The sequence below is a fragment of the Panthera pardus genome, unplaced genomic scaffold (assembly GCF_024362965.1).
Source record: "Panthera pardus isolate Hobbes unplaced genomic scaffold, ASM2436296v1 HiC_scaffold_13, whole genome shotgun sequence".
Lineage (NCBI taxonomy): Eukaryota > Metazoa > Chordata > Mammalia > Carnivora > Felidae > Panthera > Panthera pardus.
The window spans coordinates 192,750,447-192,764,181 of record NW_026526688.1 but is presented as its reverse complement, the minus strand read 5'-3'; the positions used below and the strand labels follow the sequence as shown (position 1 = coordinate 192,764,181).

Sequence of the window (13,735 nt, the reverse complement as noted above, 5' to 3'; positions counted from 1 at the left end):
CAGTCACACCCAGTTGGTGCCCTCTGCGCTCGTCACACCCTAGTAAAGATTTTTTACGTTTATTTGTTGTTGTTTTTTTTTTAAAGTTTATTTATTTATTTTTTGTTAAAGGGTCAATTCTTTAAAAAATTTTTTTTTACTCTTTATTTTTGAGAGACAGAGAGAAAGACAGAGTGTGAGCGGGGGGAGGGGGGGAAACAGAGAGAGAGGGAGACACAGAATCCAAAGCAGGCTCCAGGCTCTGAGCTGTCAGCACAGAGCCTAACGTAGGGCTCAAACTCATGAACCATGAGATCATGACCTGAGCTGAAGTCTAAATCTGGCAGACTCCTGTGTTGTCAGTTTTAAAGTTATTTGTAAAACTCTTGTGCCTTGATTTATGTGCCTTTCTTGGCTTGTTGTGCTATCCTCAACCAACAGAGCCACCAACTGGCGACCCTTGAAGTTTATTTATTTATTTTGAGAAAGAAAGAGATAGTGCGAGTGGGGGATGGACAGAGAGAAAGAAAAATCCCAAGCAGGCTCTGCACGCGGGGCCTGAACTCATGAACTGTGAGTTCATGACTTGGCTGGGAAACAAGAGTTGGACGCTTAATTGACTACGCCACCCAGGTGCCTTGACAATCTCTTTTCTAAGTCAAGTTTCCAGAGTTTCAAAGCAAACAAGCTGAAGAAACTGGTGACCACAGAGAACAGTGTCTGATACCAGGCCAATCCTCAGCAAGTTTCTGGTGAATAAAATGGATGGATGGATGGATGGATGGATAATAATCCATAATGTGCAGCCCAGAGGCCACCAGATTCGTGTCATCAGTCTGCTCTTCTCCCCTCATTTCCACCCCCCACGTGGCAAGGGAGAGCAAACACTCACACCATGAGGAAGATGCCTCCGGTGTTTGAGACGCAGCCTCGTCTGGTCGGGGTGGCATTCCGGTCATAGCCACACGTGCCACACAGCAAGCCCAGGTAATAAAAAATCACGACGAGTGTCAGCAAACAGCAGACAACCAGGCCACCCAGCCACCTGGTGAAGCAAGCACAGTGTTATCATACATAAAAGAGGTGGCCTCACAATAACGCAAAAGCTATCGGACTGGGGCTGGAGCGATTGAGCGATACTTGGCAATCAAATATCTGATTGGCCCGCTGATTCCTCAGAGGGTGACGTTGTAGTGAAAAGATTGCTTCCCACCCCTAGTCCTCCACCCCAGCCAGCAGGAAACCTTAATTTTTATCTTGGTTTTGAACAGATCTAGCTCGCTCACTGGTCAGGAGAGACTATGGCTTCCTTCCCTTGCTTCGTTTCTGCGGGGGTCCTAAGCAGGGCCCTTGCTCCATTCTCCAAAGCCACTGATAACAATACCCGTTTAAGACTTGGAAGTTCTGTCAAGTTTCCTGCTGCTGCGAGTGCTTATTGCAACGTTGATGACAACAGGCGGACAGGTCATGATCTGACAACAGATACAGAAATACCCAGCTCTTTTCCCGGGTCTTCCTCTAAAATGCTCTGTGGTTGCGGGAATATTTGGGAGGGGACCTTGCGTTCTTTGCTGAACCAGAAACTCTACATGGGGAATGTGCTGCATATCTTAGAATTTATGAGCATCCTAAATCAAGTGCCTGCAGAACGCAAATCTCAATTTCGTAATGGTCCTGCGAGACATTTTAGGATAATGGAGCCTCAATTAGGTCTTACTGGCATTCCCGGAAGGTACAACAACCTTTTCCAGCAGCCGAGGAGCGTTCAAGGGTAGAAATGCTGCCCAACCATTAAAACGCTAAAAAATAAAGCGTTTACTTCTGCAACAAAAGCTGCCTCTGAAGCTTTTCATTAAATTAAGAGCAATCTCATTAATTGTAATGGCCACCTGCACCCTTTCTGTGGCATTTTATTGCAGATACTGGGGATGCCAAATTAAACAAGCCATGGAACCTGGCCTCAGAAATCTTTTACAGTGAATGCATGCTTCATCTGCTTAGTTAGATTTCCTTCAAAAGTAACCTTCTAGTCTCAGGGCAATGGGAGTGGACGTGTAGATAGTAGTTGTATCATTCTTTCCATTTGTGAAACTCTAACCTCTTAAGAGATTGTGAATTCATTGAGAAACGGTCTGTCTTTTTTTTTTTTTAAGTTCATTTATTTATTTTTGAGAGAATCAGAGACAGCGTGAGTGGGGGAGGGGCAGAGAGAGAGGGAGAGAGAGAGAATCCCAAGTAGGCTCCGTGCTGCCAGCACAGAGTTGACGTGGGGCTTGAACTCATGAAACCATGAGATCATGAGATCATGAAACCATGAGATCAGCCGAGCTGAAACCAAGAGTTGGGACCCTTAACTGACTGAGCCACCCGGGCGCCCCAGAGAAAGGGTCTGTCTTATGTTTGCCCTGATACCTGCTGGAGGGTCCCAGCTACACCGTAGGAAGATGGCTTACTAATTACAGGGCAATATAGACAGAGTATAGTCAGATGGGGATTGAAAACCCACCTCTGCCACACTGTTGTTGGCCTTTTGTAGGTCATTCTACTCCCCCAAGCCTCAATTTCCTTGTCTATGAAACAAGATTACAAATAGAACACAACCCTGGAGTTTTTTTCTTCTCTTTTCTTTTCTTTCTTTTTTTTTTTTTTAGTATTAAATGAGAAGTCACACGTATAGCACTTGGAGGGCACATTGTAACTGTTCCTGAAATGCTAGCAGTTATTATTTTATTATTTATTATTATTTTATTATTTACCTTGAGTTCTTGCATAATAAATAACCAAGCAGGACTGGAACTCTCTGGAATCTCCACGAGTTTGGACAGTAAGAACGATTCCCAAAGTGGTAGGGCGTGGGGCTGAGTGTTTCAGAGAGGACAGCACATCTTATATCTCGCATGGTCGTCGAATAACTCAAGTCTACAAGCCTATTGTTCCCTGAGACGTCCACTGTCATCTACAGGGCCCAGACCCCATCACCAACATTGTCTAGTGGGGCAATCAACAGCTGGGGTCTAGAGCTGCTTACCTGAGGTCTCCAGCAAGCTCCTTATTTCAAGGATGTTTTTCTGTAAGAACCAACCTCTGTGTGTTTATTTTATAAGCCAACGAAAAGAAGAATATTATCCAAATGCCCTCCTTAATTACTTTAAGGCTTTAAAATCCTTTTCCATGTGTTAGATAATGATAACTAAGATTATAGAAGCCATTAATGACATAAATATTGCAAAGTACTGACCACTTGGCTCAAGAACTTACAGTCTCCAATTAAAAAAACATACATAAAACTCCATGATTTTGCATGCCATCCTTGTGCAGGGATGCTAATCTTCCCTGTATAGTTCCAATTTTAGTATATGTGCTGCCAGAGTGAGCACTCCAACTTTTTAAATAAACATAAACTAGGATTAACACATATCCGGTTACAGCTTCTTTGTACAATTTTCTCCCACAAGATGATCCTGCTTCTCATGTCAGATTTCTACCCTGTTCTAGAGCAAGGCTCACTCTCTAGTTTGCTAGCTCAAGGGGGGCACTCACCTGTACGAATCATACTCTTCCAACGTGGGTAAATTGCGGTGGATGTAAGTTTCAGTGTCATTAATGTAACCCATGAAATTCGACAGCTGATCCTGAATAGGAATCTGTTCGCCTATACTTTCAATATCTGAACCAATGGAATTCAAGGTACTTTTGACATCTGAAAACAAAGATACCCAGGTTATGCATTTTCAAACCCAGGGGAAACAGGCACTTTGTTTTGGAGCCAAAATGAAAAGCTTCAACCACTTTTAGTTTTCCCCATGTTATGTATGTGGTTAAAACATGAAAAGGTTCTACAACAAGCACGAATGTAGCCAAGACCATCAGAAAGCAATTACTCAACAAAACAGCAAGCTATGAGCGCTGACTTTAATGATATGGTGCTGAATTCAAGCCAGAGTTTTCTTCTGTTACTTACTTCACTAAAAAATAAAATGAATCTGATGATTAAAACTTATGGTGTGCCTACCATGGGCCACGCACTTTGATATAAATGTTAACTAATTTATTCCACTGAAATAGATATTCTTATTCCCATTTTACCAACAGTGACCCTGAGGCCCATAGAGGTTAAATTACTTGCCCATAGGTCTTTTTTTTTCCAGAAAGCACTAGAAATGAAATTTAACCTTGGGTTCGTCTAACTCCAAAACTTCTGTTCAGTGATTTTGGAAAAAATAATTTAATAAGAAATAGCATTCAGGAATGCAGTAATTCTCCAGGACCAATTTTTTGAACAAGTGACCCCAGGGGATATTTTTCGTAAAATTTTATTTGACTCATACAAATTGAGACTTGTTAAAGTACATCTGTGTATCTCATATGCAGAGAGCAATTTATTCCCAGTGGTCAAAGAGTTTCTATTAATATCTACCCTAACCTTTCAGAGAGAAGGTAAGTTCCAATTTTTGGAAAGTGTTTGTTCCTTGTGACAGGTCCTGGGATCAAAGATACTCAGGACACGGGTGTCACTTCATTTAATGCTCACCTAGGTCTGAAGCTGGTGTTATCTCAACATGTGATTTTCGACACGGATGTACTAAGAACATGCTAATCAGTTAAATATCCACCGGTCCTGGAAGGGAGATAAACCTCTTTGCAGCAGCAAAGACAAGGTTAGCTGTTCTCACAGTGTGATCCCAGGGCTCCTGGTGAACTTTGGGTACCGGGTAGCATGACCCATGATGGAGTTACATAAAAGGGTGGGAATCTTTTTCAAAGTGTGCTGTTCACACAGATACGTTGAGACAGAGCTACTAGGAGGAGGCCGTTATCCACAGTGGCTCAATTCTCCTCCAAATGGATTGTGCACCCAAAGGCCTCAAGATCCTCAACAAGGTGACTCGGTGGGTCTCGTACTTAACTCTGGGATTTCTGGGAGTTTGTAGAGATGTGGTCTGCAGATTCCTCCTCTGAACACTTCCCGAAACTCAGAATGGGGTTCCTTCTGCTTCTCAGGCTGTCCTGCCCTCCCACACAACATGGCTCCCTGGCTTTGCCAGCTTGGGTGACTCTGTATGTGGCTGGCGTCCTCTCTCACTGAATGCTTCCCTCGGACCTCAGTTTTGATGTTGCTTCCTCCAGGAAGCCTTCTGCTACCCTCTCCCACCTTGGATCTCTTGCACGTATCCCATCATGTTACCAGAGTGTGATAACTGGCATCTGTATACATGCCCTGCTGAGTGGTAGGCAGGGCTCACGCTTTATTCGTCTCCCATTCCCAGAGCCCAGCAGAGCCTGGCACACAGTAGGCACTCAAAATAGGTGTGCAGGGTGGGACCGGATGATCAAAACGTGGGAGCTAAGGGTTTTTATTCATTTTGGAAGGGTACGAATCTAAGCAATTAATATTCAGGCTGATGGAGTGATATTCTCCCAGACCCGGGAAAACTCTGGCTTGTGTTTAGGCAATGACACCATGTGTGATGGGCCTCGCTCACACATACTGCACACCTTGCTTTGCCAGACTTACAAGGGAGGGCTGCATGTATTGGCAGAAGAGGTCCAGAAAGGGGAACAGAAAAAGTAAACACAGAAATTAGTAAGCAGGTGGCTATTAGATGTACAGCATGTGTTAGCCTTCAGACGCTAGCACAGGAAAGCGTGAACTTTGTCTTTAGTATCAGTATTTTCAAGTAGAATCTTAGATTAAACAAAAAGGAACCCACAAAACATCTAAAGCATTATGTAATAGGATAAAATACTTTTTACCCAAAGTCTTAATGGGTTGAAAGAACACTATTGGGGGGGAAAATCAAGTACTTCTAGCACAACATCTTAAAATCACTTGGTCAACAGATAAAAGGAAGCACAGAGAAGATGATTTAAAAGAAGAAGATCTTCCATAGCTTCAGAGATTTCTTCTTTAAGCAAAGAACCCACGTTTCTTGCCATTACTGCCCCCAAAACTACTTATACTGCACTGTTTCTCTGTACCTTCACCCCAAATACCATGACCTGAATACAACATACTTCAATCATTTAAGACTAGCAGAATTCTCTCAATATCAGTTGTCTTTCCAAAATCGTAAACAACCTTATAAGCCTAAAACACATTTATAGCAGCATCAGAAGGCAGATGTACATCTTCCTAAAAAGACAAAATCAATCCTTAAACATAGTAATTCTGGAAAAAAAATTTGATTTTATGTTCTTTTAGAACATATAATACTCTACAGTTTTTCCCTAGCGAAACCAGTCAAAATGTGACTTTCCAAACAATAGCTGTCTTTAGCGCTGACAGTTCACGATGAGGGCTCATCATTACAGTGTGGTCCTCAACCTTGCAGCCTCTGGCCAGCAGGACCATGTTAATCAGCGTTCAATAGGGTTATTATTTCTTAAGATCAAAATTGTGGTGTGAAAGTGGCACAATTAAAAAGCTCTGATTCTCATTTACTTTTCAAGATCAGTGAGAGGACTTTTTTAAGAGAGAAAAATAATACAGTTCTTAACAATACATTTTTTTGTCCTGATCATCCGTTTCTTAACAGAGAGAAAAAAAAAAAGGACTTCAAACTCTGACTCACCTGATATGATGTCTGTGGTTTGATTTTTCACCATCTCAGGAATATCATTAAAGGATTTATAGCCCTAAAAAATAATTCAAAGTAGATTGATGGACATAGTGAATGGGAGGGCAGTTAACGAGTACCCATTTTCTAGCTTAGTTTGGAGTAGAGAAGCAAACTAAAAATGAAACAGTCATCTTAAGGAGGAAATGATCACTATATGGTCATTAAAAGACTACAAAAAAGTTCCCCTTTAAAGAAGATTTTCTTTAAACTGTATCCACTGAAGTTCCCATGAAAAGTTTGTTACTTAAAAAAATTTTTTGGGGGGTGCCTGGGTGGCTCAGTCGGTAGAGCGTCCGACTTCAGCTCAGGTCATGATCTCACAGTCCGTGAGTTCAAGCCCCGTGTGGGGCTCTGTGTTGACAGCTCAGAGCCTGGAGCCTGCTTTGGATTCTGTGTCTCCCTCTCTCTCTCTGCCCCTCCCCTGCTCATGCTCTGTCTCTCTCTATCTCAAAAATAAATAAAAACATTAAAAAAAATTAAAAAAAAACTTTTTAACGTTTATTTATTTTTGAGAGAGAGAGAAAGACAGAGACAGAGCATGGGCAGGGGAGGGGCAGAGAGAGAGGGAGACACAGAATCTGAAGCAGGCTCCAGGCTCTAAGCTGTCAGCATAGAGACCGATGTGGGGCTCGAACTCACATGTGAGATCATGACCTGAGCTGAAGTCGGACGCCCAACTGACTGAGCCAGCCAAGTGCCCCAAAAGTTTTTTACTTTTAAGCTTTTAACTTATCTATATTAGCGTTTCTCAATGGGGGGAAATTTTGTCCTCCAGGGGACATATGGCAATGTCTGGAGACATTCTGGTTATCACAACTGTGGCACTGTGTGAGCAAGGTCCCCTACCACGCACAGGACAGCCCCATAACAGAGAATTATCCAGCCCCAAGTGTTAATAGTGCTGAGGTTAAGAAACACCTGATCTGTACAGTGTACCATGTGCAGATATAACGTGAATTTCCAGAACTGGAATCGTAATTTCCAATGCAATTACGAACCAAAACTAGAGATCTCGTCTTACAGAAAACAATAATGCCCCAAAACACAGCTTATAGAGAATATAAATTATAGTGAGGCTCCAGTGAAAACAAAAACAGCAATGCCAAGCTCTGTCATTTTGGGGCTAAATCTGTGACGGGAAGAGGTCATTACTTCCCTCCAAGCAGCTCAACTAAATATACAGCTTTTCCTCTGGAAGAGGTTTAATTTGTGTTTCTTTACTGTCTGCTGGTGTATTTAGCCAACTGCTAGGGAATACGGTATCGATTACAACTTGTCATGGACTGAATGTCTGTGTCCACCTCCTCCGACAGTCAGCATCGTATGTTGAAATCCTAACCCCCTCCCACGTAAGTAATGGTATTAGGAGGTGGGGCTTTGGGGAGGTGATTCATTCATGTGGATGAAGCCCCGTGGATGGGATTAGTGCCTTTATAAAAGGGACCTCAGACAGCTGTCTTCACCACATGAAGATGCAATGAGAAAACAGCCGTCTGCAACCTGGGAGGGTCTCTCACCAGAACTCGATCATGCCGGCCCCCTGATCTTGGACATCTAGCTGCCAGAACTGTGAGAAATAAATTTCTCTTGTTTAGAAGCCAACCAGCCTATGATATTCTCTTACAGCAGTCCAGCGTAAGTTACAGACTTTATACGATTTATGGTGCCAGCAAGTTTCCAGTTTAATCTAGAAGCACGAATGCCGTAAGAAGAACATCTACCACTTCTGTTTCCTCAACGGTGACTAAGTTCGCAGCCTGTTTGGATTACTGTCCACCTGACCTTCTACATTTATCTGCAGTTGGACTTGTGGAGGCCCCCCACTGTAAGAGGTTTTATGGCCAGAGAGGGCCTTACAGATCTCCTGGTTCAATTCCCTCATTTAACAAATGAGGGGACACCAGGACAAATGACCAAGAGTTTTTAATGACTTGTTTAAGGGGACACTTAACTTTGTCAGTAGATGAGTATTTAACAGATGCCTGATGATCTTTTTATATCCCCTGCTAAAAGACATAGAGGCAAGAATAAAACTGTTCTCTCCCTTTCCTGCAGGCCCCAGCACTCTTGTTGAATCATAATCTACAATCTATTGTGCGCTCAATATATAGGTTGAATAAATAGCAATAATTGGTAGGCTACCAGGGAAATGATGATGCCCTAGACCAAAGTGGTCCCTGCCATTTTCAGGGTTTATACTCCAGTGGGACAATAGAAACATTAAAGCAATAATCACAGTCAGGAGGATGTTAACAGAGAATATCTGCTGTACTGTAGGAACGTATTAAAAAGGGTTTGACTTGGTCAAGATGCGCAGGAAAGGTCTCATTAAGAAAGTGATACCGAGGGGTGCCTGGGTGGCTCAGTTGGTTAAGTGTCCATCCGACTTGGACTCAGGTCACGATCTCATGGTTCAGGAATTGGAGCCCCGGGTTGGGCTCTGTGCGGACAGTTCAGAGCCTGGAGCCTGCTTTGGATTCTGTGTCTCCCTCTTTCTCTACCCCTCCCCCACTCGCACTCTCTCTCTTTCTCAAAAATAAATAAACATTAAAAACATAATAAAAGAAAGAAGGAGATACTGAATGCTTTAAGTAGTTAGTATTTAGCAGCATAAGTAGTTCGGTGAAGGAGAGGGAGAAAGGAGAGAATGGTGGGCATAGCTCACAGCATGTGCAACTGTGCAGAAGGGGGAGGAGACAAAAGCAAGGGGAGTGACTCCCGGCACAGTAGGAGGGACCTTGCCTCAGAGTCAGTATGGGGTTCAGCACCACCCCTAGCAAATTCTGAATCCCAGGAAGGCGAGATCAGGTTTTGCTTTCTACCTCCAGCATGGTGCTGTGCACACAACAGATGCTTAATCCCAATTTCTCGAAGTGAAATGAGCAAAATTATCTGGAAGATAACAGTTATGTCCTTGGCAAACCCCTTTCCAAATTTTCACTGCTTTTTTGCGGTTACGTGTTTTCTTATGTACTTGTCTACTCTTTAAAGTGATGTAAAATAAACTACAGTCTAAACTACTGTATGTTTTTTTCCCCCAAAATACGTACCTGTTGAACCAGGCTGGACAAATTTGTTTGAAGAATATCATTAATCTTATCAATTGGCTTATCCAAAGATGGGAGCTGAAATTTGTAAAACAAAACATAAGGCAAAGTGGTTACTCCCAACATTATTTGTCATAAAAAGGGAGTCATCTTATATCCAAAGTCTCTTTAGTCTCTTAAGAGATTTAAGTCTCTTAAATCCCAAAATCTCTATATTTAACTTGCTTTTGAACAATAGAATATTTATTGGGGGGGGGGATACATTTAGCTCAGGGTGGCCTCTACAAGCATCAAGTTTTAGATGTTTGGTGGGTTTCTGTTGCAGTTAGCTCAAAATGCAGGAAAGAAATTTAACACAGAGCGAATGTGGATGACCTCACAATTTCAGGTACCGAATACTGTTGAACAAAGTCGTAAATAATACAGGCAATAGTTATACTGGTGAGTGGTCTGGAATGAAGTTTCCATTATAGCATCATACCTGGGTTTAAAGTGTTCTGTCTCTTGCCAACACTGAGACAAACATCATGGACCTTCTGACACGATGTACCAAGAAGGACACAATATCACTCTTGTGATACCCCCGGGAAACATGCATAACTCAAATCTAATCACGGGGGAACACCAGATAAACTTAAATCATGGGTCCTTCCATAAAACAAATGGCCTGTGGTCTTCAAAAATGTCAAAGTTAAAAAGGAAGAAGATAGGCTGGGGACTGTCCAAGATTGAAGGGCCTAAACAGACATGACAAGTAAAGACCAGGTGTGACTCTGGACCGGTGTCTAGACTGGAGAAAGAAAAACAGCTGTCAGTTTTTTAAAAACATCCACAAAATTTGAATATAAACTATGGACTAGTCAGGAGTCTTGGGTCAGCATTACATGTCCTAATTTTGATAACTGTCCAAAAGGTTGTGTACGTTTAGGAAATGCACGGAAATAGTTAGGGGTAAAAGGACATATTGTCCACAACTTATCGCCAGATGATTGAGAAAAACACAACATGCATCATACTTTATATGTATACATGATAATGAGTAGACGGGAGATACACAAATGGAGAAACAAAGAAAATATAAGGAAGCAAATGAAGCAAAATGGTGGCAATTGGCAAGTCAGAGTAAAGGGTGAAGGAGTTCCTCTTACCATCCTTGCAAATTTTCTGCATGTTTAAAAAGACAACAGAATAAAAAGTTACCTCCCTCCCCAAAAGACTTGAGTTCAAACAATTTCAATGCAAGTGAAAATCCCAGTCTCTGAAAAGCTATTCAATGGTGACCACAGTGATGGTGGTAGATATGTAGACACAGAGGCAGAAGATGAAGAGTCCGTAGTATTGGCCCATGAAATAGGAAGGTGAGAAGAGTAGATTTTATATATTAAAATATTATTTTAGAAAAAATGTGGCATGTATATACTGCTATCTCGATAAATTAAAAATCATGAGTAGATGTGATTATTTTATCTGTATCTTGGGACTTTATATTTTCAATATGCTCCAAATTCTTTTTTTCCCCCTAATTTTCTCTTTGGAATAGGAGAATTACTTCTATTTAGATATAAATGGTTAATGTAGTAGGCATGCCCTTTGAAAATATATTTTAATTTTTAGAAGTCTACAAAAACACACGCTTCTTTCTTTTTCTTTCTTTCTTTCTTTCTTTCTTTCTTTCTTTCTTTCTTTCTTTCTTTTAATGCTTATTTATTTTTGAGAGAGAAAGAGAGAAAGAGAGAGAGAGAGAGACAGAGCAGGAGCAGGAGAGGGGCAGAGAGAGAGGGAGACACAGAATCCAAAGCAGGCTCTAGGCTCTGAGCTGCAAGCACAGAGCCTGATGTGGGGCACGAACCCACAAGCTGCGAGATCATGACCTGAGTCAAAGTCGGATGCCTAACCGACTGAGCCACCCAGGTGCCCCTCTTTTTTCCTTTTAAAGCTGAATTCATTCTGGTAGCTTCCATCAAATCTATTGCAGAGAACACTTGAAAGGGGTTTCCCATTATCCTTTCTCTCCTGCTGCAGCCATGCCCATGTGGCGATCAGATAACCAGGACAGGCTGACAGACACCCAGGCCACTGTCCACTGGACAGGTGTACCCACACTGAGTCCTGCACGGTTGTCCCAAAGACACTGCTCCGTAGCAGAGTCCCCTCACCTGATCCATGTTGGTATTGTCATCCAGCTGGCTTAGAGACGTTCTGATGTTGTTGCAAGTGGTAGCCACTGGAGGTGCAGAGCACATGGGGTCATTGAGTGATTGTTCCAGGTCCCTTTTAACGTCACTGAGGCTGGTGTTCAGTTGCGCGCTTGACTTTTTCAGCTCCTTTAAGGTATTGTTCACATTCAATAGGGCTTCTTTGGTCTCTTTGATTGCTGTAGGAACACACCTTGCTTTAGAACAGAGGCACCCACCAGGCTGCCAATGGCAAAATTCCTTCTCATCTACCAGGTACCCTAAAGGAACTTGAGGCGAACTTCTAGATGACACTGGAAGGCAACCAGAGGAGCCTAAGAGGGGAATATAGGGACATGCTTGGCTTCCTCAGCCAGCAACTCCAACCAGCTCAGCTTTCCCGCCTGCACCCTTTTCAGACAAAAAGAGAGAGCAAGAACCAACTCAGGGACACAACAGGGCATGTAGGTGTAGCATTAAGTGGCCTGCACAGGAGCAGTAGCGGCAGGAAAAGGGGCTGTAGCCCCAACAAGCTGGCATCTTCAGCCCCGAGCAGTTTCGACGCACATAAACACTGATCACGCCCGGACCTAGCTTTGCTAGGAGTATTCAAATAGCTGGAACCAAACACAGAGCAACAGTTCAAGAACGTGGTTTTGGATTCAGGCGGGTGTAGGTGCAGATCCCAGCTTTGCTATTTTCTGGTCACCGGAAACTGAATCCTGAATGTTCTTTAGCAATCTCCTCATCTGAAAATGGTGAAACCACCACCACAGTCATCATGAAAGGTGGGGGTCGGATCGATCAGAAGGAGCTCCTCCATGGCAGTGAGTCCATCCGTACTATGTGGGCAGCCTCACAGCCTAGGACACGTGCTTGCATTAGGAAATCCTTGATAACTGTTTGCTATCCTGGTTTTTCTGAGCTGCGGAGCTCTGTATTCATGGCCATGCAAAAGAGTATGGCAAAACACACTTCACATCACACAACACATACCTCACATTTTAATGTGGTTTACCCCTCCTAGTCCTTTCCATTTAGAGGCAAGGTAAATTTTTAAGGCAAGAAATAAACAATAACCTAAAATGATGGATAATAAAATAAATTGATGGTCCAGAATACGTGTGTCCATTGAAATGAGGTCTATAGACATTCTGGGTTATGGGCACTATTCTGTCAGACCCGAGAAAGACTCAGAGGTAATAAATACACATTTTTCCCCAAAGGCTTCGAAGCATTTTATGTCTATAAAATATCTACTGGATCCGGGAGTCATTCCAGACCTAGCAAGATCACATATATTATGCATCTGAAGTCACTGGAAAGATATTTCAGATTCTCAATTTTGGTTAATTAGCATTTTACCAGCTCATAGCACATTTCCTTTGTAGGTCCTGATCTGAAGCTCAAATAAGATTTACACAAATCAATATGCATGTTTCTGCTCTCTGCAAAGCCACTAAACACGGAAAGCTGCAAAGAATTTTAAGCAAAAAAATTGTCAAGGCATCGCTTCTCAGCCTTTTGGCTAAGATCCAGTGTAGTATCTGTTCTTAGCAGTTTCGTATCAGATATGTCCTCTGTCCGAGGGTAATAGATTAAATGGAGTTTTAGAGCAGGGAGATTGAAGAAGGGTTTCCTCTGTCTACTCCACACATTGACCTGGTCCTGCATTACCTCCAGGAGAGTGACCCCTCAAGAACAAAAATATATTGTCAAAGCAGTTTATTAAGCATACTTTTAAAAGCTCTGACAACACCAGAAGCTGAACTGTGATTTACTCAGGCTGTCTTAAAGACAAATAAAACTTTAACCCTATTGCAGGAAGCACTGAAGAGAAAAATACAATCCGCTTTAATTGCCTTTAATCCAGAGAGAATTCTAATTCAAACATTGAAGATTGGGCAAATGATGG

The 13,735-nt window shown here is 42.4% G+C and overlaps 1 protein-coding gene and 2 non-coding genes across 13 annotated transcripts in view; 1 reads left to right on the top strand and 2 right to left on the bottom strand.

Moving 5' to 3' along the window:
* The window catches only part of PROM1 (prominin 1), a 134,190-nt gene that overhangs the window by 24,797 nt on the left and 95,658 nt on the right, over window positions 1-13,735 (bottom strand). For all 11 annotated transcript variants that reach the window (XR_008421832.1, XM_053901668.1, XM_053901672.1 and 8 more), the window contains 5 exons: window positions 11,803-12,020; window positions 9,650-9,724; window positions 6,552-6,615; window positions 3,520-3,679; window positions 872-1,024 (listed from right to left, as the gene is read on the bottom strand). Coding sequence is in view for 10 of the 11 variants with exons in the window: in XM_053901668.1 (XP_053757643.1) it covers window positions 872-1,024; window positions 3,520-3,679; window positions 6,552-6,615; window positions 9,650-9,724; window positions 11,803-12,020 (670 nt within the window). In the remaining variant the exon portion in view is untranslated. The remainder of the gene's footprint in view (window positions 1-871; window positions 1,025-3,519; window positions 3,680-6,551; window positions 6,616-9,649; window positions 9,725-11,802; window positions 12,021-13,735) is intronic.
* On the bottom strand, window positions 3,253-3,356 carry LOC128776756 (U6 spliceosomal RNA). Its single transcript, XR_008421934.1, has one exon. It is a non-coding gene; the product is annotated as a U6 spliceosomal RNA (small nuclear RNA).
* LOC128776839 (U2 spliceosomal RNA) lies at window positions 13,329-13,518 on the top strand. The gene has a single exon (XR_008421999.1). It is a non-coding gene; the product is annotated as a U2 spliceosomal RNA (small nuclear RNA).